The 25026-nt window shown below is 53.2% G+C and overlaps 1 protein-coding gene, 1 long non-coding RNA gene and 1 other non-coding gene across 3 annotated transcripts; 1 reads left to right on the forward strand and 2 right to left on the reverse strand.

Moving 5' to 3' along the window:
• Positions 1–4: 4 nt before the first annotated feature.
• Positions 5–4785, forward strand: LOC131823308 (uncharacterized). The gene is made up of 2 exons (XR_009350553.1): positions 5–871; positions 4464–4785. It is a non-coding gene; the product is annotated as an uncharacterized LOC131823308 (long non-coding RNA).
• Positions 4547–13814, reverse strand: EEF2 (eukaryotic translation elongation factor 2). Its single transcript, XM_059159476.1, has 15 exons — positions 13689–13814; positions 12570–12784; positions 11626–11807; positions 11332–11543; positions 10685–10863; positions 10403–10508; positions 9818–9931; positions 9494–9632; positions 9161–9356; positions 8287–8545; positions 7723–7830; positions 6737–7090; positions 6258–6440; positions 6044–6176; positions 4547–5296 (listed from the first exon to the last, which is right to left on the reverse strand). Exons 1-15 carry the CDS (start codon positions 13689–13691, stop codon positions 5103–5105), a joined length of 2577 nt encoding a protein of 858 aa, XP_059015459.1. The 5' UTR covers positions 13692–13814; the 3' UTR covers positions 4547–5102.
• LOC131826266 (small nucleolar RNA SNORD37) lies at positions 10935–10999 on the reverse strand. The gene has a single exon (XR_009351515.1). It is a non-coding gene; the product is annotated as a small nucleolar RNA SNORD37 (small nucleolar RNA).
• Positions 13815–25026: the final 11212 nt, after the last annotated feature.

The raw sequence follows: 25026 nt of genomic DNA on the forward strand, positions 1-25026 counted from the left end.
AGGTGTGTCCCGCCGCCCATTGGTCTGCGCCCCCGCCGCTCGCGACGCCCCGCCCCCGGCCTGCTCCAGGCCCAGCCCACTGGCGTCCGGTCCTCCGAATGCGGATGACGTGTCGCCACTGGCCGGCAGGCTCGCCTTCATGCCGCCGATTGGCTGGGACTGACGTCACTTAGGACGACACTGAAGAAGTCGGAAGACCGACTTCCGGCCCCTGGACGGCGCCGCGGCTCTCCGCCGGCCCGGGTCCTGGGTGCGCGGGGCGCGGTGCCGAGCTGCGGCGTCCGTCTTCCTGCCCTCCCTGAGCGCGAGCTACGGCCGCTCCGTGCGGTGGAGCGGGGACCAGTGTAGTCCCCGAACTGCAGTTTCCCCCTCTCAAATGTTACCCGCATTCCCAGTGCATCAGTAAAAATGCAGGTGAGGTCAGGTGTTGCCACGCGGGCTTGATTCCTCCGACTCGCGTCGTCTCGGGACACCGGCTCCAACAGCTGGTCAGTATGGCCAGACCAGCCCGCCGCCGCAGGGGAGCTGTGACCATTCCTCCGGTTCTGCAGATGGGACGCTGAGACCCAGAGAGGTTAAGCAGCCCACCCCAAGTCACACAGCCAGTAAATGGCGCAGCCGAGGCTCATTCCCAGGAAGCCGCGAACCCGAAGCCAGTGCTGAACCACTGCAGATACCATCGGACGGCAGACCCGGCTTGACTTTCGCCACCTCCCCTGACCTCTCGCCGTTTCTCCCGAGCTCACCTGCCTGCCTTCCGACTTCGAACATTGCACTCCCACCCCGGTGTTTGCGCGAGCTGTCCCTTCAGCCTGGAGATCGCCTTCCTCCGTTCTGGCTTCAGGGACCTCCCCCCGGAGCCGTTGCACTGGTGGGTACATCTTACATTAGATGGCATCATCCCGTCTGACGTCGGTATGGAAAACTCGTCACAACTAACGAACCCACAGGGATGCACCAGCACGACCGAGTCCGTTCTTCATTCTGATTTGTTCTCCTCAACACCCTTTCCCTGCCCCACAATTCCAATCAGGATCCCCTCTATTTAGTCCTTGTGGTCCTCTTGGTTGGTTCGTAGACTTTCCTTTTTTGATGACTTTGACAGTGTCAGGGAGGACTGGTCACGTATTTTGTATAATGTCTCTCGACTGTTTGTCTCTTTTTTTCCCCCATACACTGGGGTGATGGGTTTTAGGGAGGAAAGCCAAAGCCCTTCTCAAGACACCGTAACACAGGTCCAGACTATGAATATGACATTGTCATTCACACTGACCTTGGTCCCCTGGTTCCAGGTAGGATCTGCTGTCAGGTTTCTCCGGAATACTTTTCCCTCCCCTTCCCATACGGCATTTTTTGGAAAAAGTCACTTGTGCATAGCCCATACTTAGGGAGTTGGAAAATCATTTTTCTTGGGGGGAAAAAAAATCTGACAAACTAACATTAGACTTGGGTATATGGCATTTTTCTCAGAAACAAATCCAATCTGTCACTTCAAGGAAAACAATTGACAGGACTTGTTGCCTATGGTAAATTTTAGCTTTTAAGGGGAAAAAAAAGTTTAAATACTTCACTTCCTTGTTGAAATTGTTAACAAATGGGAGTTTTCAATGGTTTTTTTTTTTTTTAAGATTTTTTATTTATTCGACAGAGAGAGATCACAAGTAGGCGGAGAGGCAGGCAGAGAGAGAGGAGGAAGCAGGCTTCCCGCAGAGCAGAGAGCCCAACGCGGGGCTCGATCCCAGGACCCTGAGATCATGACCTGAGCTGAAGGCAGAGGCTTTAACCCACTGAGCCACCCAGGCGCCCTCAATGTTTTTTTTAATGAGATGTGTCACCATCTGAAAGAGCACCAAACTTGATACACCAGTATTTCCAAGGGACCAATGCAGGTCACAAAAAGGACACCTTCAAAGTGCAAGAGGGGCCAAGGGAGTTCATTAAAAAGTTCATTAATAGGGTCTCAGATCCCACCTTATAATTATTCTTTAAAAAAATTACTTGTCGAGGGGCGCCTGGGTGGCTCAGTGGGTTAAAGCCTCTGCCTTTGGCTCGGGTCATGATCCCAGGGTCCTGGGATGGAGCCCCACATCTGGATCTCTGCTTAGCAGGAAATCTGCTTCCCTCTCTCTCTCTCTGCCTACTTGTGATCTGTCAAATAAATAAATCTTAAAAAAAAAAAAAATTGGGGCGCTTGGGTTGCTCAGAGGGTTAAGCCTCTGCCTTCAGCTCTGGTCATGATCTCAGGGTCTTGGGGATCAGGCTCTCTGCTCAGCGGGGAGCCTGCTTCCTCCTCTCTGCCTGCCTCTCTGCCTGTGAGCTCTGTCAAATAAATAAAATCTTTTTTAAAAAAAATTAAATAAATAGGGGCGCCTGGGTGGCTTAGTGGGTTAAAGCGTCTGCCTTCTGCTCAGGTCATGATCCCAGGGTCCTGGGATCGATCCCCGTATCGGGCTGTCTGCTCCGCAGGGAGCCTGCTTCCTCCTCTCTGCCTGCCTCTCTGCCTACTTGTGATCTTTGTCAAATAAATAAAATCTTAAAATAAATAAATAAAAATTACTTATTGAGTTTTGGTGTTCTATCAAACACAGCAGGTACATGAATCTGGCTATCTCATTAAGACTGACATTTCGGAGATTTACAAAAAGTCTACTATTCTTCTAATTTTTGTTGCACTTTTCTTCATAAAGATGTTAACGCATAGGGCGCCTGGGTGGCTCAGTCGGTTAAGTGCCTGCCTTCAGCTCTGGTCATGACCTCAGGGTCCTGACCCCCATATTGGGTTCCTTCCACCCTGTGGGGAGCCTGATTCTCCCTCTCTGTCTGCTACTCCCCTTGCTTGTACTGCCAAGTAAGTTCAAAAAATCCTTAAAAAATGTTAACATATAATGGGTTTACCATTAAAACATTTTTAAATCTCTCAATTTTATTTTCTAAACATGGCAAATATCAGTAGATAAAACCCATTTAAACAAAAAGGGTCTTTCTGGGGTCCTTGATGATTAAGAATGTACCAGTGTCCAGAGACTAAAAAAGGTGAGTATTGGCCTAGAGTAGACGTGGCTAACACAATCGGTCAGAGTAAACAAATTATGTGTGGAGCACGACACACACGGGTACTTGTAACACACCGCCCCTGGGGGTAGGCACAGACTGACGTCGTCAGGACAGCCCTGACCAATGGTACCTTTTGAATTTTACAACTGAAAATGCACAGAGTTGCTGTTACAAGCCGAATTCCCCCAAAGGACTATGAATTCAGAATTGAAAACAGAATAGTTCCATCTTCATCTTCTCAATTTATACTAACAGAATTACTAGACTTTAAAAATGCACCAAACTGGGACGCCTGGGTGGCTCAGTTGGTTAAGCAGCTGCCTTCGGCTCAGGTCATGATCCCAGCGTCCTGGGATCGAGTCTCACATCGGGCTTCTTGCTCAGCAGGGAGCCTGCTTCTCCCTCTGCCTCTGCCTGCCATTCTGTCTGCCTGTGCTCGCTCTCTCCCCCTCTCTCTCTCTCTGATAAATAAATAAAATTTAAAAAAAAAAAAAAAAAAAAAAAAAAAAAATGCACCAAACTAAATGCAATGTGGCATCCTGGACTGGCCCCTTGACACTGTGAGGACTTTAATGCGGAAAAGCAAGTGAACGGTCACTTAGCATTAGCTTTGTAACATCTTCACGACTCTTGTGCAAATGTAGTCATAAGTGCTTATATAAAGTGCAAAAAATGTGTACACATGTCACGCAATGCCAGGTTTTGAAATAAGAGTATTTTCCAACGTGAAAAATGCGGGGGATGGGAGACTTCATAGAGGGCGACCTGCTGGTGGGCGGAGCTGTCCAGTGCCTCTGGGACACCCATCACCCAGGCTCCTGCCTTCTCAATGTGAACCGGATTCCTTAAGCTGGTGAACACCCGAAGTCCCCCCAATTTTCCAAACCACTTCTACTGCATCACGTCACTGTTGAAGCCACGCATTCTGTCGGTCACTTATCCAAGAAAGACAATGAGTACAGAGGTTTGTCCTATGTGAGATCTAGGGTTAAATGTTTAAGGTTAAAATAATAATCTACTAGGTTTATGTGCCACTTTTAATTTTTCTGAATAACCCATCTGACTGGTGAAGACAACTTGCCCGGCAGGTGGCTTTCTTCTGTGGTTTTCCCTCACTGCGGAGCTAAGTCCACAAGAGCAGACTGGGCAGAACCGTCCAGCCAGCAGCGCACACATGGCGGCCCCAGCAGACCGGAAGCGCACTCACGCGGTCCCTGGCTGCAGAGCGCTCGCTTCGAGCACTGAGCAGCCCCACAGCCCAGTGGCCACCACTCTGCAGAGTCTGGCTAAGAGGCCCCGTCACACCGGGTGGCACCCTGGGCCGGAAGGGCAGACTGAGCACGGGCCTCCGTGCTTGGGCCTGGCATTCGAGGATACTTCAAGATTGAGTTAAACCTTTTGCATTTCAGTATCACCAACAGTGGGGACACTGGCCCGGGGGGCCCACTGCAGCCTGACCGGACCAAGGACGAAGTCACATGGACACACACAGTCACCACTGTATCAAATTTATTATTCCAATGGCACGAATACAGTTGGAGGTGCTCACGGTGACACCGCACCAAGTTTCCTGCCTTCTAGCTTCTGTCCAAAGAGAAAGGTCTACCCACCTGTTCCTTCCCCCTTTCTTTGGGAAAATCCACTACGGGCCATTTACCCAAATAAACCTCTTAATGCGTTTTTTTTGTGTGTTGGTTCTTTGCTTTTTTTTTTTTTTTTTTGGACATTTAAGTTTCTGAAATGGAAAAAGAAGTGTTGAATGTCCCACCCCGCCTCCCCCACCCACACCGGCCAAGTCAGTCCCTGCTGCCAGGGCATTTCTGCTGCCTCTGAAATCTCGAAATAAATATCTAGAGGAACGGCATCAAGCGTTCGCGCTGAGTGATGGCACTGGGTGGGCCCCAGAACCTGTCAGGTGGAGCAGCCCCGTCTGGACAGTCTCGAGGTGTCATGGAGAATGCGAGGGCTTGTTGCTGTGGTCAGTCGTCAGCCAGTGCAGGGGCTGTGCTGAGTCCCACCCGGGGTGGTGGGCTGCAGGGAAGGGCTGCCTACAATTTGTCCAGGAAGTTGTCCAGGGCCGGGATGCCTTCCTTCAGGCCTTTGCGCTTGCGTGTTTCGGCCACCACCTGGCTGGGGCGGCTGGTGTTGTCGAAGGGATCCCCAGGAAGGATCTGCCAGTGGTCAAAAACGCACTGGGGGAAGGCCTGGCCGCCAGTGTTGGACCTCAGGTCAGCAGTGAAGCCTGTGGGGAGGCACAGGGCTCATGAGCCAGATCAGGCGACTGTCCCTACCACCACCACGGCCAAGTCCGGAGAAGGTGGGGACGGCGCAGGCACACAGATCAGAGTTCTTTGTCAACCCAGACTGGGTCACACATTAAACCTAACTCTGGGGCACCTGGGTGGCTCAGCGGGTTAAGCCTCTGCCTTCGGCTCAGGTCATGATCTTAGAGTCCTGGGAGAGAGCCCCGCGTTGGGCTCTCTACTCAGCGGGGAGCCCGGTTTGCCGCCTGCCTCTCTGCCTACTTGTGATCTCTATCAAATAAATAAAATCTTTAAATAAAAAAAAAGAAACTAGCTCACCCAAGCTTTGTTCATCTGTAAGGCCATGCTGGCCATTCTTGGGCTCACCCACAGTATAAACCTGGGCTACAAACCAACTGCTCTGCTAGCCATGACCTTAATGTTTCACCAAGTTACACATCCAAAGGTTTTCTTCTCCTGCAGAGTCACCACCTCAGGGATCTGCATGCAAGGCGGACCAATACGTCCATGACCATGCGGCCCCCACTGCCCAGCTGCATGGGTCCAAGCCAGCACTTTGCAGATTCTACCCATGGCTCTCATTAAACCAGCTCCAGGCCTTGCTAGAGCAGAAGTCCAGACGTATCCTGGACCAGGTTTAACTGCCTGTCAGACTACAGCTCTGTCCTGGGGCCCACAAGCCACAAGCAGCAGATGTCTGAGTGGGGCCCCGAGCCCCCACTTACCGAAGGACTCATTGACGGGCAGATAGGCCTTCACAACAAACATGGGGGTGCCAGCCACCTGGGACTCCTCAAAGACGTGACCCCGCTTCCTGTTCAGGACACCGTAGATGCCACCAACCACTTGTTCCGGACACTGTGAGGCAAGAACGAGTATTATATGCAGCTATTAAACAAAACAGGACCTAGAAAAATTAAGAGAGCCCGAACTCCCTACCTGAATCTCCACCAGGTAGATGGGCTCCATAAGCCGGGGCTGGGCAGTCAGCACGCTGGCGTAGAGGCAGCGGCGGGCAGTGGGGATGATCTGGCCACCCCCACGGTGGATGGCGTCCGCGTGCAGGGTCACATCATGGACATCGAAGCGCACACCACGCATGTTCTCCTCGCACAGAGCCCCCTGCAGAAGGAGCCAAGACCACCATCAAGTTCCTGCAACTACTGTAGCCCCGCCTTCCAGGACCGGTCCCAGTGCTACACCAATGCCTCCAGGTCTCCACCCGGATAGACCTGCTGTGTCTCCTGCCCACCTCCACCGCCCTAGGATCCCCTTCCCAGAAAGCAAGTCCACTGCCTTGCTCTGCCAAGGACAGGTGACCCCACGATTCCCCCAAAAGAATGCGAGCCTCCCCGGCTCTTCTGAGAACCCACAGCCAACTGTCCCATCCTCCACTGGACACCCTCGCAGCCCCTCACCTCTTTGGTGGCCCACTGGAAGCCAGCCACCACGCTGTCCTTGATCTCGTTGAGGTACTGCACCCCCTTGGTGATGTCAGTGAGGACGTTGGGGCCGGTGCCGTCGGGCCCAAAGCACCAGATCTTACGGGCTTCAGCCACGTCCCACTCATACTTCTCAGCCAGATAGCGGGCCCGCTGCTTGAGTTCCTGGCGGGCAGACACTTCGCCCTTGTCAATGTCCTCAGCCAGGCCATCAGGGAAGGGTCGTGCCTTCATGTACAGCCGGTTGTGCTTGTTGGGGGACTTTGACAGGCAGAGCACATTTGACTCCTCACTGACGGTCTCGCGGTAGGAGACTACGGGGTCCGATTTCTGCAAAGTAAGTGTGCAAGTCAGGCCTGGCAGGGACCTCCCAGGAAAACACAGGGTCCTGATCAGAACGCACAGGCGGGGCATCATCTACAAATGAGAAACCCAACTCCTTGCAAAAGCAGGTAAGAGGGGTGCCTGGGTGGCTCAGTGGGTTAAGCCACTGCCTTTGGCTCAGGTCATGATCTCAGGGTCCTGGGATCGAGCCCCACGTTGGGCTCTCTGCCCAGCGGGGAGTCTGAGTCCCCCCCCCTCTCTCTGCTTGCTTGTGATCTCTCTGTGAAATAAATAAATAAAAACCTTTAAAATAAATAAGTAAAAAAAATATAAAAAAAAAAAAAGCAAGTAAGAACAGGGCAGCCAACAGACCTCAGGGTGGCTACGGAAACCTAAACGGTATGTTAACTTTAGAACCTTGCCTTGCCAGTTTTTATCACCTGGAAAGCAACAAATCCTTCATGATGCCAACCTCAAAGATTCTGAAAACCAATGTGAACTGTTCCTCAATTATATGTTTTATCTGAAGAAACACATCAAGGAAGGAGAAAAAACCTTGACTACGCCACCTCTGCATGCCCGGCTCTATACTGGGGAGGGCAGGCCTCCCACCACCTGAGCCCAGACCCAGGCCTCACCTTGATGGGAATGCACGCGTGGTCCTCCTCCAGGTCCTTCAGACAGATCTCCAGGTGCAGCTCCCCAGCCCCCGCGATGATGTGCTCCCCGGACTCCTCAATGATGCACTGCAACGGGCCCATGAGTTAGCCCCTGGGCCCTGACCCCAGGACACTCAGCGACCCCGGGAAGTTTTAGGAAATGGGTGGAAAGCAGGCTCCAGGCTTCCCTACTGTTGGGAGAATGCAGACTTCCTCGAAACAGGGATTTCTGGTAACTCAGGGGTCACGCAAAATAGCAAGAGCTCTCACAGGTGTGTGTGGTGCTGGTTCTTAGCATTACATCCCAGAGCAACCCGCTCTACAGAGAGCCCACAAGAATCGAACTATGAAAGAAAACTTGAGGATTCCCGGGCAAGAAACCCCCGTTGTCGCACAGCTGCTCTGCCAAGAGACATGCCCACCACACACCTGTGTGGTGTATCTTTCCGAGTATCTGACTCCCCCTAACTGTCCGAGAGGCTGCCGTAGGCCCCCCGGTAAGCGCTCCTACAGGCAGCCTTCCCTGGGCCCGCACACACCCACCTGCACCATGGGGTCGGACTTGGCCAGCCGCTTCAGACCCTCCACGAGCTTGGGAAGGTCGGCCGGGTTCTTGGCCTCCACAGCCACGCGGACGACTGGGCTCACGCTGAACTTCATCACCCGCATGTTGTGCGCGTGCTCGAACGTGGTGATGGTGCCGGTCTTCACCAGGAACTGGTCCACGCCCACCAGCCCCACAATGTTCCCACAAGGCACATCTTCAATGGGCTCCACATAACGGCCCATCATCAGGATTGTCCTGGGGGGACGAGACAAGCACCCATACACCAGAGATCCCCCCAAAGGGCCAAACATGGCCTCCCTCGCTTCTGGAGCCTGTGGCCATCCCTGACCGCCTGAAACGGCAGTGTGGACCCAGCCTCCGAGCCTCGGGCCCTGGCTTCACCTCGCAGCCCAGGCTCCCGTGACAAGGAGTCCCAGTCCTTGCACACCGAAGCAGAAAGCTACCTGCCAGATTCCCACCTCCCCTATGGAGCCCCACACCCAATTCAAGGCTGAGAGGAATGTCATGGGAACCTGACAGCTGTCGGAAGTCAAGGCCCCAGGGAACTAGAGGTCGGTCTTTCCCCCACCCCCACCCGGACTCGGGACTGGCACCAGCAGACAGAGCCTCTGGAGTCACGCAACCAAGCCGCTGCTAGCACCTCGAGCTTAGGGACAGGTGTCCAAACCCAAACTAGGGCTCCAACCCCTGCTTCTGGACGTGCGTCATCCAGACAAGTCCCTCCCTCACCTGAGTTCCTCCCTGCTGTCTGGGCCCCTCTACACGCTGCACCCCTCCCTGTGGGGGGAGCTCAGGACTGGTGTGGGACAAAGACCAGCCTGGCACACCCAGGAGCCCCGAGCACCTCACCTCTGGATAGGTTTCAGGTACAGGTCCTCCTTCTTCCCAGGGGTGTAGTTGGGCCCCATGATCCTGACCTTCAAGCCAGTGGACACCAGCCCCGAGAACACACGACCGAAGGCATAGAAGCGACCTTTGTCGGAGGTCGGCACCATTTTGGAAATGTACATCATGAGAGGACCTTTGGGATCACAGCTTTTAATGCCTGAGAAGAAAGAAATCCCCAAAGGGAACTATGTGACTCCCTCACAGCTGGGCAGCGAGCATCGCCTTCCGGCCACCGGTGCAGACTGCTCTTAGGACTAGCGCTCTGTAGCCAGAGTGCAGATGAACCCCACATACCCATGGCTGCCTCGTCGTCCGGGGGCCCCTCGTACAAGAGCTCACAGCGGTACTTCTGGGCCGTCACGGGGGAAGGGAGGTGGATGGTGATCATCTGCAGCAAAGCGTCCCCAGCGGGAAGCCAGCGGCGCATCACAGCCTGCAGCAGGAAACGCAAAACTCAGGCAAGGCCCATAGCCTTCAGAATCCCAGCCTGCTCCTGTAGGACAGGCCAGCACCGCCCGGCTGGCGATGGGGCTGGGTCTGGTGGAGCCTCGACAGCCAGTCACTGACGCACCAGAGGGCAGGGCCAGCAGCATCCCCAAGCGGCCCACCCACACTCACCTTCAGAAGCGGCTTGCCTTCTTTGTCTTTGTCTTCGCTGTCCAGTTTGATATCCAGCTTTTCAATCAGCTTTGCTGTCTCCTCTTTCTTGAAATTCATGATCGCATCAAACACCTGATGAGTTACACAAACAGCACGGTGGGTTTGGGAACAAAATGGAAACCTGTGGCTGCCTCCTGCCCAGCAATCCTAACAAAGCCACGGGCAAAGCGAGGACAGTGCTCCACAAGTCTGTAACAGCACAGCTCTCAGGGAGCCAGACAAGCTGGGAGAAACAAGATAGACTCTCAGGACAGGAGTCTGTCCTAACCCCTAAACCACAAAGGTGCCCGGCATTTACAAACGCTGAACACCTGCTAACAAAGCTCCCCCCGCTTTTAGTCTGTCCTCCGCCCACCAACCTCAGTGCGAGCTCGTCATCAGAGTAGAGCCCTGGGGGGCTGAACCCACCTCACCCTCCCCCAACACCCACTTTTCAACCCAGCTCTGCCCAGCCACAGGAGGTAGGAACAGATCCAGGAGCCACCAGGACCAAGGACAGAGAGCCCAGGCAGAGGCCCATCCGCAAGGAACTCGTTAGCTCACCTTGAAAATAGGGTCTAAGATGAGCTGACAGAACGTCCGTGGTAGTTTCTTCCCATCGGGGCTGGTGGCCGACTTGCTGAATTTGCCATTGGCGGGATCAAAATACCTGGCGAGGAAGAATCCACCAAGTCAACGACAGCAGGCCATGGGGAGACCCAGGTGGGCAGAAGGCGCCTACAGACAGCTCCTGCTCCCCAGCCACATCGCCACCACTGGCCCCGAATCCCTGCTGAGGTTCGGCAGCATCAGGGAGTGCCCTTCCACCTCCCCTGCAGTGCTCACCGGTCACCCCACAGCTTCTTCATCATGTCCTCCACTTTCTTGGCCCGCTCAGCAGGCCCCAGCTGGCCCTCGCCCTTGGCAGCAAATTTGGCCACATACATCTCTGCAAACTGCTTCAAGGTAAAGGCCCAACCGTGGAGCCCAGACCCAAAGCCGACAGTCCCAAGTACAGGGTCGATCTGCAAGGGCGAGAAAATGCTATGAGCGGAAACAGCTGCACAAAAAGCACAAAGCCCCTGGGTACTGTGGGCCTCAGACATCCGATTTCTTCAAGAGCCATCAGGTCAAAGTGAAGAAATTTTAGTCATCATTTTTAAGGCCCAACTCTGCTCCATGCCCTCTGGCGGCAGGGTATGTGAGCACGGACCGCCAACAGGTGGGACCGCCCACCAGCCCGCAGCCCCTCAACAGTGCAGGTCAGACCAGCTTAAAAACAGCCCAAGCTCCGTTGTAAACCTGCCTGCGCAACCAACCACCCGGAGTCCCCAGGAGAGCCTCGACTCACACCCTCTGGCCCAGAGAGGTGCCAGCCCTCCCAGTGTGGCCAAGAACGAAGACCTCTCCAAGGGAGACGGACAAAGCATTGGAATCAGGGGGCAAGCAGCAAGCCAGCCGAGACCCTCAACCGCAAAAGGCAAATGACCTACCATGATGTTGCCCATGGGTCCGCTCTCGCCCTCCCCGTAGGTGGAAATGATGACGTTGACGTTCTCCACGATGCGCTGGAAGGTCTGGTAGAGCTCCTCGGGCTCCAGCTGCAGCTCCAGCAGAGCCCGGTCCATCTTGTTCATCATCAGCACAGGCTTGATGCGCTCGGCGATGGCCTGCCGCAGCACCGTCTCTGTCTGCACGCACACACCTGGGAACGGGCGTCTCCATCAGTGGGGGCAGGGGGAGGGGGGCAGCATCCCAAACCACACATGCAGGGACCTACCGCTTACCAGACACACAGTCCACCACCACCAAGGCACCGTCGGTGACACGGAGGGCGGCAGTCACCTCCGAGGAGAAGTCCACATGCCCAGGGGAATCGATGAGGTTGATGAGAAAGCCGGAGCCGTCCTTGCTCTGCTTGATAAAGTTCAAGTCGTTCTCCGAGAGCTCATAGAAGAGGGAGATAGCCCTGAGGAGATTGGGGCACGTTGGGTGGATGGAAGCCACATCTCCACTGCCCTCCCTGGACGCGGGAGTACACCCAGGCCTGCCCCGGGAGTCTCCTACCTCTCAGTGAGGTGCTGCGACCTCCCCTTGCTGATCACTCCGCCCTAAGGACAGGATCCGATTTCCCAAGCAGAGAAGCTGACCCACCCGAGAGGCTCTGCCCTCAGCCCGGGAGGCCCACCTCCCTGCCATGAGTACCAGCTGCAAATGCCCACCTGCCCAGCCCCTCGTCCTGGTTCCTCTCAGGCCCAACACACCTGACCCCAAATACTGACCAGGTGATAAAACAAGGCCTGAAACCTGCGGACAACCTTCCATGCTTCCCCCGGACCCCACTGACGCCAGCATCGGAACCACCCAGAGAATCTCCCCAGCTGCCAACTGAGAGCAACGGCCCCTCAGTCCCTGCTCCAGGTGCTCCCTTTGCCGACACCTAAGACCAAAGATGGTCACTGAGGGAACACACAGGGCAGGACGATACGAAGTGGCTCGCTGTCAGTGGCACCAGCCCAGACTTCTGACGGCGCCAAGAGCCCCGCAGTCCTGAAACCGGGAGGCCACCCGGCTAAGCCCCTTCCTCTCGGAAGCGCCCCAAGCCCCAACACCAAGCCTCCGGGGCCTCGCTGGCTGCACTTCCCCTGGCGGGACTGCTCCGCTCCTCCCTCCCTGCCGCGGACTCCCCACGGGCTCCGACCGGCCCGCCCCGGGACAGCGGCGTGCTCACGTGGATTTGATGGTGATGCAGCGCTCCTGCTCGTCCTTCCGCGTGTCGGTGAAGCGGGTCTCCCCAGCGCGGGCGGAGGCGATGATGCCGGCCTTGCACACCAGCGAGTCCGTCAGCGTGGACTTGCCGTGGTCCACGTGGGCGATGACGGACATGTTGCGGATGTTGGCCTTCTTGTCCATGATGGCCCGGATCTGGTCTACCGTGAAGTTCACCTGGGCGGGGGAGGGGGAGCTCAGGCCAGCCCCGGGGCAGGGGGACCGGGGTCTGGGACTCCCCCGGTAGGGGCTGCCAAGGCGGGAACAGGAGCGCGGCGGCTGGGCGTCTGCACACCCCGACTGCTGGCTGACACCCCCGTGAAGGTGTCACTCGCCCGACTCCAGGCGACCCCGGCCGAGCCTCCCGCACCGACACCAGGTCCCCGCGGGACAGCGGCGCCGAGGGCTGCGGCAACCCCCTGGCCACCGCGGGACCGAGGACGCCCCGAGAACCCCATCCCCGCGGCCGCTCCCCACCCCCCAGCGAAGGTCCTCCGTGCGGTCCAAGGTCACCCCTCCAGCTGGGGGCCGGACGGCGCCGGGGCGGGCGGGGGGCTGGCGCGGTCCCCGCGGGCGCCCGCCCCGGCCTGCGGCCCCGCTGTCAGCCGCGCGTAGGAGACGCGCAGGCAGGGCGGCAGGCGGCCCCGACGGCCCAGCGCCGGCGCGGCAAACCCGCCTCCGCCCCGCGCGCCCACCCCCGCCCCCGGCGGCCCCGGCAAAAAGCCGAGCCCGGCTCGCGACCCGCGGGTTACATAAGGCGGCTCGCCCTCGCCCCGCTCCCCGCACAGCGCCAGCCATGACGACGTCTGCCACATCAGCACAAGCTCCCCCTGCCCCGCCACAGCTCCGGGCCGGGGTCCCGCGAGGGGCCGGCGCCCCCGGAAGTGGGGAAGGGGCTCGGCGAACGGCACGACGCGCAGACATGGCGGCGGCCGCTTCCTCCCCACCCCACCCCCCGGGCCCGCCGGCGCCGTCATGTCTCTTCCATGTCCGGGCGGCCCCAGCGCTCCAGACCCGCGAGCACCGGTCCCGGGGGGACCCCGCCGCCCTCCCAGGCCTCCAGCCGGACGCCGCTGCTCACCATGGTGGCGGATGGCGGTGGATTCTCCCAGGCAGATCCGAGCGAGGCGAGTCGCGCCGAGGATGGCGGCGACGACGGCGGAAGAGAACGTTGACGTCAACACCTGACCTTTTATAGGCAGAAGCCGGTTGGGCGGGTCATCTGCCCGCGCTGCGGGGGCGGGGCGACAAGGAACGCCCGGCGCAGGCGCAAGGAAGGGCTCCTCCGGTTAACCCTTCCGGCGACGGTGCGGCCGTGGGATTTCCCGGGGACGGTGGTCGACCCAGAGCTGGGGGCAGGCCTCCGGAATGCAGTACTGAGGAGCCTTGGGCGAAAAGCGCCGCTTTAGCTGAGAATATTAACCGTGGCGGCTATCGCAGCTTGCGCAATGCCTAGCACGTCTGCTAAAAGCACTTTACAGTGTGAAAAGGGTCTGTGGATTGCACGCCAGCCAATTTTCTGGTTTTGCTATTATGTAAGATGAAACCACCGAGAAAGGTGGAGCGAGAATCCTCGAGACCTCTCTGCACTATTTTTGTAACTGTCTGCCATATAATTATTTCAGAATAAAAACCTTTTTTAAAAGCAGGTATTAATCATTTATCCCAGAAAGACAGATGGGCCAGCCACTGCACCAGGAATCCTGTAAGCGTCGTCGCTGTGACAACCCACAGAACGCCTGACCTTCTCTCCCACTTCACCTGTGCTTACACCAGGTCCTTGGATTTCTCGTGCCTCAGTTTCTTCATCTGTAAAATGGGGTCATCGGTGCTACCTTACGGCGGGAGGGTGAGATGACAGACATTCAAAGGGATAAGCTCTGCGTCTGACACAGCGCTGAGTACACACCAGCTATTTTAATTAGCTATCTCTGCTCTTAGTACAACATTTATTTCAGAGACGCGGTTTGCCATGTCTCAGGCACCAGGCTCAGCGCTTTCCAGGTGCAACCTCATTTTCTATTTCATTTCCTCCCTAACCAAAGGTTCACAAGTCTATTTTGCATTTGTGTCCTAATCTGACCCTAACAAACTATTGTATCTCAGATCTTTGGCTCGAGGGAGCAAATTTGACATTCCATTCAGCATCTTTATTCTTTATAATGAGCCAAGTTCAATGCTGGGTACATAGTGACTTGTAGAAAGTCTTTCTTGTATCATCCACGAATGATATTCTTATTAGCACACAAACAAAAAATCACCCCTAAGATAAATCTTCCCCTACACTCACGCTGTCAAAAAGAGAGGGACTGCACTGCTTCCCTCCCTCCTTCCCCACCTCCAGGAGAAGGGAAGATGTGCGTCCTCAGAAAACAACACACTTTGGAATCTGAACTCAAAGCCTGTGCACCCTTCCTTGCACATTTGGTGTTGTAAAGCACTGTCCAGCCCTGACAGCCTTTACACTGGGGGTTAATTCGGAGGCTCTAAGCACCAGCATCTGTGTCATGACACATCTAATGTTAATCTTTACAAGGCAAATATATGTGCCATTTGAAGCACACGGGGGGTTTTTGTGTGTGTGTTTCATTTAAGATTTTATTTATTTATTTGACAGAGAGAGAGAGAGAGAGAGAGCACAAGCAAGGGGAGCAGCAGAGAGAGAGGGAGAGGGAGAAGCAGTCTCCTCCCTGGCCACAGGGCTCAATCCCCAGACCCCTGGACCATGACCTGAGCTGAAGGCAGACACTAAACTGACTGAGCCACCCAGGTGCCCTCGAAGGACACATTTTCAGTGTACACTTTCCCATTCTCAATAAATTTTAATCTTTAAATGGATTGACGACCTACTGCGCGCTGGGCTCCGTATCAGGCACTTCACAGCACTTCCTTGCAAATTGGGGCATTTCATTGTCGAAAAGCAAAGGTTTTCATTAAAAGGGGGATCAATTCGCTCTCAAGTGAATGAAATGCTTAAGACGAAAATTCAGGGGCGCCTGGATGGCTCAGTGGGTTAAAGCCTCTGCCTTCGGCTCAGGTCATGATCCCAGGGTCATGGGATCGAGCCCCGCATCGGGCTCTCTGCTCAGCGGGTAGCCTGCTTCCTCATCTCTCTCTGCCTGCTTCTCTGCCTACTTGTGATCTCTGTCTGTCAAATGAATAAATAAAATCTTTAAAAAAAAAAAAAAAAAAAGACGAAAATTCAATTTAGTATAACTTAAACGAGCGGGGTTGACTTTTAAAGAATAATGAGATTAAAGTCCTTCCATCCACAACGACCCTTCACGGAGAGGTTTTCTGTCCCACAGCTGCAGAGAGGGGACCAGGCGTTGGCGAGCTACCTGTCCCCATCGCTATTCCCAGACCCACATTCAGCAGAAGCCTGGGGAAGGAATTGGGCTTCAGCAGACAGCGAAAGCATCCACCGCCAGGTTCAGGGTCTGCAGTAATAAATACAGGCCGAGGTAAAGGGTGGGGAAGAACCATGAGAAAAAAAATCACCTCTGCAGGGAGGCTCAGCTGCGCATGCGCGAGCCAAGAGGTTGGCGCGTCCAGGAGGCGACGGCAGCGGCCCCTGCTGACCAGGGGCCGCCATTGCACGCTCCTCGGATCTGCCTTTTGATGCGCTTTGAGTGCTTACGGGATGTCGGCCACCGCCCTTTCTATCAATTAATTAACTTAATCCTCCTTCCACCCTGGGCTTTGGCTAAGCTCCTTTGTGCTGGAGAAAACTGAGGCCCAGAGAAGTTAAGTGATTTAATGAAAGTCTCCTCCGATTAGAGCAGAACCGAGTGACTCAAGCATGGTTTACCAGTGCCTACACGTAATGAAGGGTTCTGCCCTGGGAAGGACGCGCATTCCTGCACCTGCCACGACGCGGAGGGACCCCGAGGATACGGAGCTCAGCGAGGTCCAGAAGGACACATCCCGCAGGACCCCACTCCCAGAAGGTCCCCAGAGGAGTCCCATCTGCACAGACAGGAGATGATGGGAGCTAGGGGTGGGACAGGGCTTCGTGGGGGCAGAGTCTCTGTTCGGGGAATGGAAAGTTCTGGAGACAGAGGGTGGGGGTCGTTGCACAAGAGTGAGTATGTGGGGCGCCGGGGTGGCTCAGTCGCCCCACTGAGTGTCTGACTCATGATTTCAGCTCAGGTCGTGATCTCAGGGTTGTGCAATCGAGCCCAGCATCAGGCTCTAAGCTCAGTACAGAGTTAGCTTGATACTCTTTCTTGCCTTTGGGCTGCTGGTTGGCTCAGCGGGTTAAGCCTTTGCTTTGGGCTCAGATCATGATCTCAGTCCTGGGATCAAGTCCTGCATCAAGTTCCTTGCTCCTCAGAGAGCCTGCTTCTCCCTTTGCCTGCTGCTCCCCCAGCTTGTATGCTCTTCCCACCCCCAACACTTTATTTATTTAAATAAAATGTTTTTTAAAAATAAATTTTGGTCCTTCTCTCACTGGCTGTGTGACCTTTGGCATGTTACTTAACCTCTCTGAGCTCCAGATTTTGCATGTAAAATATCGAATAATTACAGAACCTATTTTATTATGGGACTCTTGTGAGGCTTGAAGAAACTACCCAGTATACAGTATTCCCTTCTTTAAGAGATTACTCCTGTTTGGGGTGCCTTGGTGGCTCAGTGGGTTAAAACCTCTGCTTCGGCTTAGGTCATGATCCCAAGCTCCTGGGATCGAGCCCCACATCAGGCTCTCTGCTCAGCGGGGAGCCTGCTTCCTCCTCTGTCTCTTCCTGTCTCTCTATCTACTTTTGATCTCTGTCTGTCAAATAGATATTTAAAATCTTTAAAAAAAAAAAAGTTTACTCCTGTTTAAAACATAAAAAAGGATTTACTCCTGTTATAGGCTGAATTGTGTCCCCCCCCACCACCAAAATAATATACTTAAGTCCTAATCCCCAGTACCTAAGAATTGGATCGTATTTGGAGATAAGGGTTTTAATGAGGTAATGTTGTGATGAGGTCATAGTGGGAGGCTTGCTTCTCCCTCCACCTCTGCTCCTCCGCCCACTTGAGCCCCTCCTAATAAATAAATAAAACCTTTTTTAAAAAAGAAACTTCAATCACAGGTTAACGTTTTAACACTACTTTCTGTTAACACCACTTTAAAAAATCAAAACGAATGCATAAATGTCCATGATGAACAAGACATGAAATTTTTATTTATTTATTTTTTTTTAAGATTTTAGTTACTTATTTGAGGGACACCTGGGTGGCTCAGTGGGTTAAGCCTCTGCCTTTGGCTCAGGTCATGATCCCAGGGTCCTGGGATCGAGCCCCGCATCGGGCTCTCTGCTCAGCGGGGAGCCTGCTTCCTCCTCTCTGTCTGCCTCTCTGCCTACTAGTGATCTATGTCTGTCAAATAAATAAATAAAATCTTAAAAAAAACAAAAAAGATTTTATTTATTTATTTGAGAGAGAGAGCGCAAGAGAACACGAGCAGGAGGTCATGACCGGAGCCGAAGGCAGATGGTTAACCAACTGAGCCACCCAGGTGCCCCAAGACATCAAGTTTATACACCAAGACAGAACCTGTAGTCTGGATTTTTCTCTTTTCCCCGGGTCCAGCATGGCTAGCAAATAGGCCTTCAGCGTGCCCTTGGGCAAGACGGCACAGGTTGCCTTCAAGTCCCGAGAAAGTAGTGTTGCGCTGCATTCTCCCCAAGCAGCCTTAGGGACAGACATACTGCACTCCAGGGAGGATCAGGTAAGCCAGTTTAGGGAAATCTGGCAAAGCTAAGTGGTAAGAACAGCCATTCCAGGGCAAAGCCCGTGTGCAGGGTCACTGAACTCTGCAGAGGCTTTAAGGAAAAAAGATGGCCTTGTTTCTAACCCTCCGGAGGGGTTTCGCCCAGGGGTGATGACCCGGTTTACAGAAGCTTACAGTGAGAGTCCGGGAGGACGAGTTAAGGTGACTGCCTCCTCCTCTTCCGGGCCCCACTTCCGTGAGGACACCACCAGGCCCTTGGGGCTTTGATTAGAGCCCTTGGCCAACTGTTTTGCATTTCTTTGTCTTTAACCTGCCCCTAGGACCTCCAGCCCGGGGACTTTCCAGGGCCCCCATCCACCCATCCGTTGTGCAGCCATATTTTTGCCTCGAATTCTTCACAATCGTCGGACCAGGAGCTCCTAGGTATTTTTCGGTTATCTTCTGGGAGAGTCCCTCCCTGCCCTCGGGGAGCTGACTAGCTGGAGGAAACAGTCAGTCAAATATTTCCCCAAACTGAAGTTTTCAGACTGGACTTGGAGGGAGAGATAGACTGGGAAAAGGAGATAGCAGAACAGGGCAGGGGTAGGATCTAGCCTGGAGGATCAGGGAGGGCTGCCTGGAGGAGGTGACTCTTTTTTTTTTTTTTTTTAGATTTTATTTATTTATTTGACAGAGATCACAAGTAGGCGGAGAGGCAGGGAGAGAGAGAGGAGGAAGCCGGCTCCCCGCTGAGCAGAGAGCCCGATGCGGGGCTCCATCCCAGGACCCTGAGATCATGACCTGAGCCAAAGGCATAGGCTTAACCCACTGAACCACCCAGGCACCCCAAGGAGATGGCTCTTCAAACTGTTTCCTGCAGGATGCTTGGGTGGCTCAAGTCGGTGAAGCCTCTGCCTGCAGCATGAGTTGTGATCCCAGGGTCCTGGAATCGAGTCCCGCATCAGGCTCCTTCCTTTGCCTGCTGCTTCCCCCCACACTTGTGCTCTCTCTGACAAATAAATAAATGAAATCTTTACGAAAACAAAAAAATGTTACCCATAAGATGAGAAAGCTTTCAATGAGCAAAAGTGGTTTTATTTATTTATTTGAGAGAGAGAGAGAGGGCAGGAGCAGAGGGGAGGAGCAGAGGGAGAGGAAGAAGAAGGGTTCCTTGACCAGAAAGAAGGCAGACGCTTCCCCAACTGAGCCACCCAGGTGCCCTTGTTGACTTTTTCTTAAAGGGCCAAGTAGAAAGCATCTCAGCCTTTTGGGCCACACAGTTTCAGCCATAGCTTCTCAGCTCTGCCATGGTAGCATGTAAGCAACCACAGATGACTACGCAAGTGGGCGTGGCTGTGTGCCAATAAAACTTTATTGATGGACGATAACATGGGCGCAGGCTTGGTGGGGAGACTGCTCGCTCACTTTCTCAAAATAAATAAATAAGGAAATAAATGAATCCTTAAAATACAGACTGTGACCAGCCTTCAGAAACCCTAGAAATGCCCCCGTGTCTCTTCCAGTTGCTACCACCCCAAATCAACCACCATTTTGTCTTCTAATGACATTAGATTAACGTGATGCTCCTTGTGAATTTTGTATATGTTCCAACATGCTGCATAGGCTCTTCTCAATGCTGAATTTTCCTTTCGAGACCCTGGCACAACGCATCTGCCCGTTTCACAGTTGGTGGGTATTCGGGCGTTTTCAATTTGGAGTGGTTATGACTAACGCTGCTGTGGAACATTCTAGCACATGTCCGAGCAGCATTTCTGTTGGGTGCATACCTCGGAGGGGAATTGCTGAGTCATACACTGTGCCTGATTCCAGCTCCTGTGGATGCCTCCATCTACCAGAGTGCAAACCAGGATGGTTGGGAAAGCAAAATGCATGTTAATTTCATGAGAGCAGCATGATTGTAACTCCGGGTTGCCCCAGGCCCCTGGGATGTGTGATGTCCCCCAGCAGACAGGGGAGGAAAGGAGTAGAGACCCCAGTGAGAAGAACCTTATGTACAACATGCTGCCTTTTTTGAGGTGGAATGGGGAAGTCACATGCCGCTTCAGCAGGTAACCTCCAGGAGCCATTTTGTCCCCCATGGGGCACTGGGCCATGTCTGGGGACATCTGTAGTTGTCACAACTGGGTGCGCCCCTGGCATCAAGTGGGTAGGAACTGGGGATGCCGCTCAACACCCCCGGTGCCCAGGACACCCCAAAGTGCCCAGCATCACCCCATTTTACAGCATGATCGGGTTCTGAATGTTCACAGTGTTAATGGAGTAAAAACCTACAATGTGATCATTTAAAAAAAAAAAAGTGCTCTAGGAGCTGGCTCAGTCAGCAGAATATGTAAGTCTTGATCTCAGGATCATGAGTTCGAGCCCCACGTTTGAGATAGAGATTATTAAAAGTAAATAAATAACTCTAGATTTTTAGAAGGTGTATGATATTCATCTGTCCCACAGGTATCTCGTGAGCAGTCTGCCAGACATTGATTGAGGGGCTGGGGACACAGAACAATCGTCCCTGTCCTGATGGGGCCAGCCATGGAAAGCATGAATGCAGTATGTCAGATGGCAAGACGTGTTGTGGAGAAAGATGAAAAGGGATTAGGGGCTGGGAGCATTGGGGTGCAGATGGTGGCACAGATTTCATATGTGTAAAGATGCAGCAGAGCAGAGACCTGAAGATCGGGGGCAGAGCGATGTGGTTGTCCAGAGGAAGGGCGTTCCAGCTGGGGAAAACAGTATGAGCAAAGGTCCTGGGGCAGGACCATGCCTGGAGTGTTGAAGGAACAGCATGGACGCTCTGTGCCTGGAACAGAGTGAGGGAGAGGGAGAGAGGAAGGATGAAAGGGCAGGAAGGGGATGGGGCACGTCTGGCAGGGCTGTGGCAGCGACTGGGAGTACTCCCCGGTGTTTACCCCCAGGGAGGTGGGAGTCCTGGAGGGCTGTGGGTAGAGGGCAGGAATCTGACTCTGGTGCTCACTCGTGCCCTCTGGCGGCTGCTTCGGGGAGAACAGACTGGTGGTGGCAGAGGGCAGGGAGTGGCAATTTTCCTGGTTCAGGCAGGACACCATGGGGCTTAGGAATAAACGAATGTGCCCCCAGCCCAGCACACTGGACTATTATTATGCCATAAAAGGGAGGGGAGTACTGACACACTACAATGTGGATGGACCTTGAAAACATGATGCTCAGGGAGAGAAGCGGCATACAGGTCATATAGCACGCAAACGTCCAGAACAGACAAATCCACAGAGACAGGACAGTGGGTTAACGGGTAACAGGGGTTGGCGGAGGAGGAATGGGGAGCCATGGCTAAGGACTACTGGGTTTCTTTTTAGGGTGATAGAAATATTTTAAAATTCGAATATAGAGATATAAAAATTTATTACACACATTGTTTATGGATGGGATGCCTGGGTGGTTCCGTTGGTAAAGCATCGGCCACTGGCTCAGGTCATGATCCTGGGGTGCTGGGATCGACCCTCATGTCAGGCTCCCTGCTCAGTGGGGAGCCTGCTCCTCCCTTTCCCTCTGCTGCTCGGCCTGCTTGTGCGCATGCGCTCTCTCTCAATAAATAAAACGTCTTTTAAAAAAGCGCTTTAGGGGCGCCTGGGTGGCTCAGTGGATTAAGCCTCTGCCTTCGGCTCAGGTCATGATCTCAGGGTCCTCGGATCGAGCCCCACATCAGGCTCTCTGCTCAGCGGGGAGCCTGCTTCCCTCTCTCTCTCTGCCTGCCTCTCTGCCTACTTGTGATCTCTATCAAATATATAAAAATCTTTTTTTAAAAAAAGCGCTTTAGGGGCGCCTGGGTGGCTCAGTGGGTTAAGCCGCTGCCTTCGGCTCAGGTCATGATCCCAGGGTCCTGGGATCGAGCCCCGCATCGGGCTCTCTGCTCAGCCGGGAGCCTGCTTCCTTCTCTCTCTCTCTGCCTGCCTCTTTGCCTGCTTCTGATCTCTCTCTGTCAAATAAATAAATAAAATCTTAAAAAAAAAAAGCGCTTTAGAATGAAATTAACACTTAAGTCAGTGGACTGTTAAGTAAAGTAGGTTGCTCTCCCTGATGAGAGCAATGAGCGGGCCTCGTCCAATCAGTTGAAGACCTGAATAAAACAAAAAGACCGACATTCCCCCAGCAAGAAGGAATTCCACTTCACATCAGAATCGCGGTGGCGGCTCTTCCTTGGGTTCCCAGCCTGCAGGTTTGGGGACTTGCACTTCCACAGTGGCCTTAGCAAATTCCTTAAAGGAAACCTTCCTTCCTTCCTCTCTCGCTCCCCCTTCCTCTCTACGGATGCATATGCATGTATGAATCTATAATTGCAGAGACACCCCCAATATGTGTGTGAATAAACACACGTGTGCACGCACACACGCATGTGTGTGTTTATTCTATACTGCACGTGCTGTTTCTATGTAACACACACTGTACTAACTGTACCCATTGTCTCCGTAAAATGCACGCATTTTTTTTAAAGATTTTATTTATTTATTTGACAGACAGAGATCACAAGTAGGCAGAGAGGCAGACAGAGAGAGAGAGAGGAGGAAGCAGGCTCCCTGCTGAGCAGAGAGACCGATATGGGACTCGATTCCAGGACCCTGAGATCATGACCCGAGCCGAAAGCAGCGGCTTAACCCACTGAGCCACCCAGGCGCCCAATGCACGCATTTTGTAACAAACATATTGCAGTCAACATCTCAAGATCCTACTCTCTTGGGGCACCTGGGCAGCTCCGTCCTTAAGTGTCTGCCTTGTGCTCAGGTCATGGTCCCAGGGTGCTGGGATCAAGCCCTACATCGGGCTCCCTGCTCAGCAGGGGGCCTGCATCTCCCTCTCCCACTGCTGTAACCCCTGCTTGTGCTCCCTCTCCCACTGTGTCTCTGTTAAATAAATAAAAATCTTTGAAGAAGAAAGAAGAAGAAGGAGAAGGGGCTTCTATCTTTTTCCTTCACTCTCCCTAGAGTGCTCCCCTGGTGGCCCAGGAGAGTACACCTCACGGTCATATTGCAGCCAATAGGAAGAAGGAAAGAGGAAAAGGAACAGGAGTGTACAATCACTACCATCATTGGCCAGAATTTAGTCACATGACCACACCTAGCTGCAAGGGAATCTGGGAAATGTAGTCCTTATTCTACGAGGCCTTGCCGAGCTTACAATAGGAAGTCTTTTTTTTTTTTTTTTAATATTTTATTTATTTATTTGACACAGAGAAAGGGATAATGAGAGAGAGGGAGAGAGTGCAAGCAGGGGTAGTGGAAGGCAGGCAGAGGGAGAGGGAGAGGGAGAAGCAGGCTCCCTGCCAAGCAAGGAACCCAACCTGGGGCTCCATCCCAGGACCCTGGCAGATACTTAACTGAGCCACCCAGGCGTCCCAATAGGAAGTCTTATCACTGGCAGAGGGACAGATATGAGGGAACGACTCATCTTTACCACCCTATGATAATGCTAAGGATTTTGTGAGGCTTGCCACTTCTTGGAACACCCAGCATAAATTTTCCCACAAATCACACACTTCCGAATTTACCTGGCTGAGCTTGGGACTTATATAAGAATATATTTCTATGGAATAAGTTTCTTAAAGTGAAATTGCCAGGCCAAGTTATATGGCTACTTTTAATTCTTTTTAAAGATTTTATTTATTCATTTGACACAGAGAGAGATCACAAGTAGGCAGAGAGAGAAGGGGGTAAGCATGCTCCCCGCTGAGCAGAGAGCCTGATGCAGGGCTCGATCCCAGGACCAGGCAGAGGCTTAACCCACTGAGCCGCTCAGGCGCCCCCCTACTTTTAATTTTTTATAATGATGTGAATGTGTCATTCATGTGAAACATGTGCCTGGATGGCTCAGTCAGTTAGGCATCCACCTCTTCATTTCGGCTCAGGTCATGATCTCCTACATCATGAGATTGAGCCTGTGTTGGGCTCTGTGCTCAGCAGGGAGTCTTGCTTGCAGATTCTCTCTCTGCCCCTACCCCTACTTGTGCTCTCTTATGCTCTCTTAATCTCTTTAAAATGAATAAATCTTGGGGCACCTGGGTGACTCAGTAGGATTTAAGTCTCTGCCTTCGGCTTGAGTCGTGATCACAGGGTCCTGAGATCAAGCCCTGTATCGGGCTCTCTGCTCGGCGGGTAGCCTGCTTCTCTTCCTCTCTTTCTGCCTTGCCTCTGCCTACTTGTGATCTCTATCTGTTAAATAAATAAATAAATAAACAAATAAATAATTTTTTTAAAAAAATGAATACATCTTAAAAAAAATAATAACACGAATGTCAGGGCACCTGGCTGGCTTAGTCAGTGGAGCATTGGACTCTTTATCTCAGGGTTGTGAGTTCAAGTCCTCTGTTAGGTGTAGGAACTGTTCAAAAACACAATAACACACACACACACACACAATAACATGAAGTCTAATATTATACATGAGATCAGATTGCACATACTACTTTTAAGATGCTTCTAGTACTTTTGTAAGAGCATTTATAAATGCTCCTGATGGACAGACTCTTAGGTTGGCCCTCCAAATCCCCACCTCCTGGTACTCACACTCTTGTGTCATCTCCTCCCCTTGAGTGTGTGTGGGATCTTTGACTTGCTTCTAACTAACAGAACACAGCAGAAGTGGTGGATGTCATTCCCATGAATCGGTTACATAGGATTTCTATCTCTAGCCGAGTTGTCTCATTCACTTGTTGGTCGGGATGGAGTGAACTTCC

The sequence above is a fragment of the Mustela lutreola genome, chromosome 2, assembly GCF_030435805.1.
Source record: "Mustela lutreola isolate mMusLut2 chromosome 2, mMusLut2.pri, whole genome shotgun sequence".
In the NCBI taxonomy this organism is placed as follows: domain Eukaryota; kingdom Metazoa; phylum Chordata; class Mammalia; order Carnivora; family Mustelidae; genus Mustela; species Mustela lutreola.

What these genes read in the sequence shown, in the direction of transcription:
- EEF2 (XM_059159476.1), bottom strand. An exon ending in TACCTGAAACCTATCCAGAG is followed by an intron (nt 8,546 to 9,160) that starts GTGAGGTGCTCG and finishes TCGTCCCCCCAG; the next exon opens with GACAATCCTGATGATGGGCC. An exon ending in TCTACCTGGTGGAGATTCAG is followed by an intron (nt 6,177 to 6,257) that starts GTAGGGAGTTCG and finishes CTTGCCTCACAG; the next exon opens with TGTCCGGAACAAGTGGTTGG.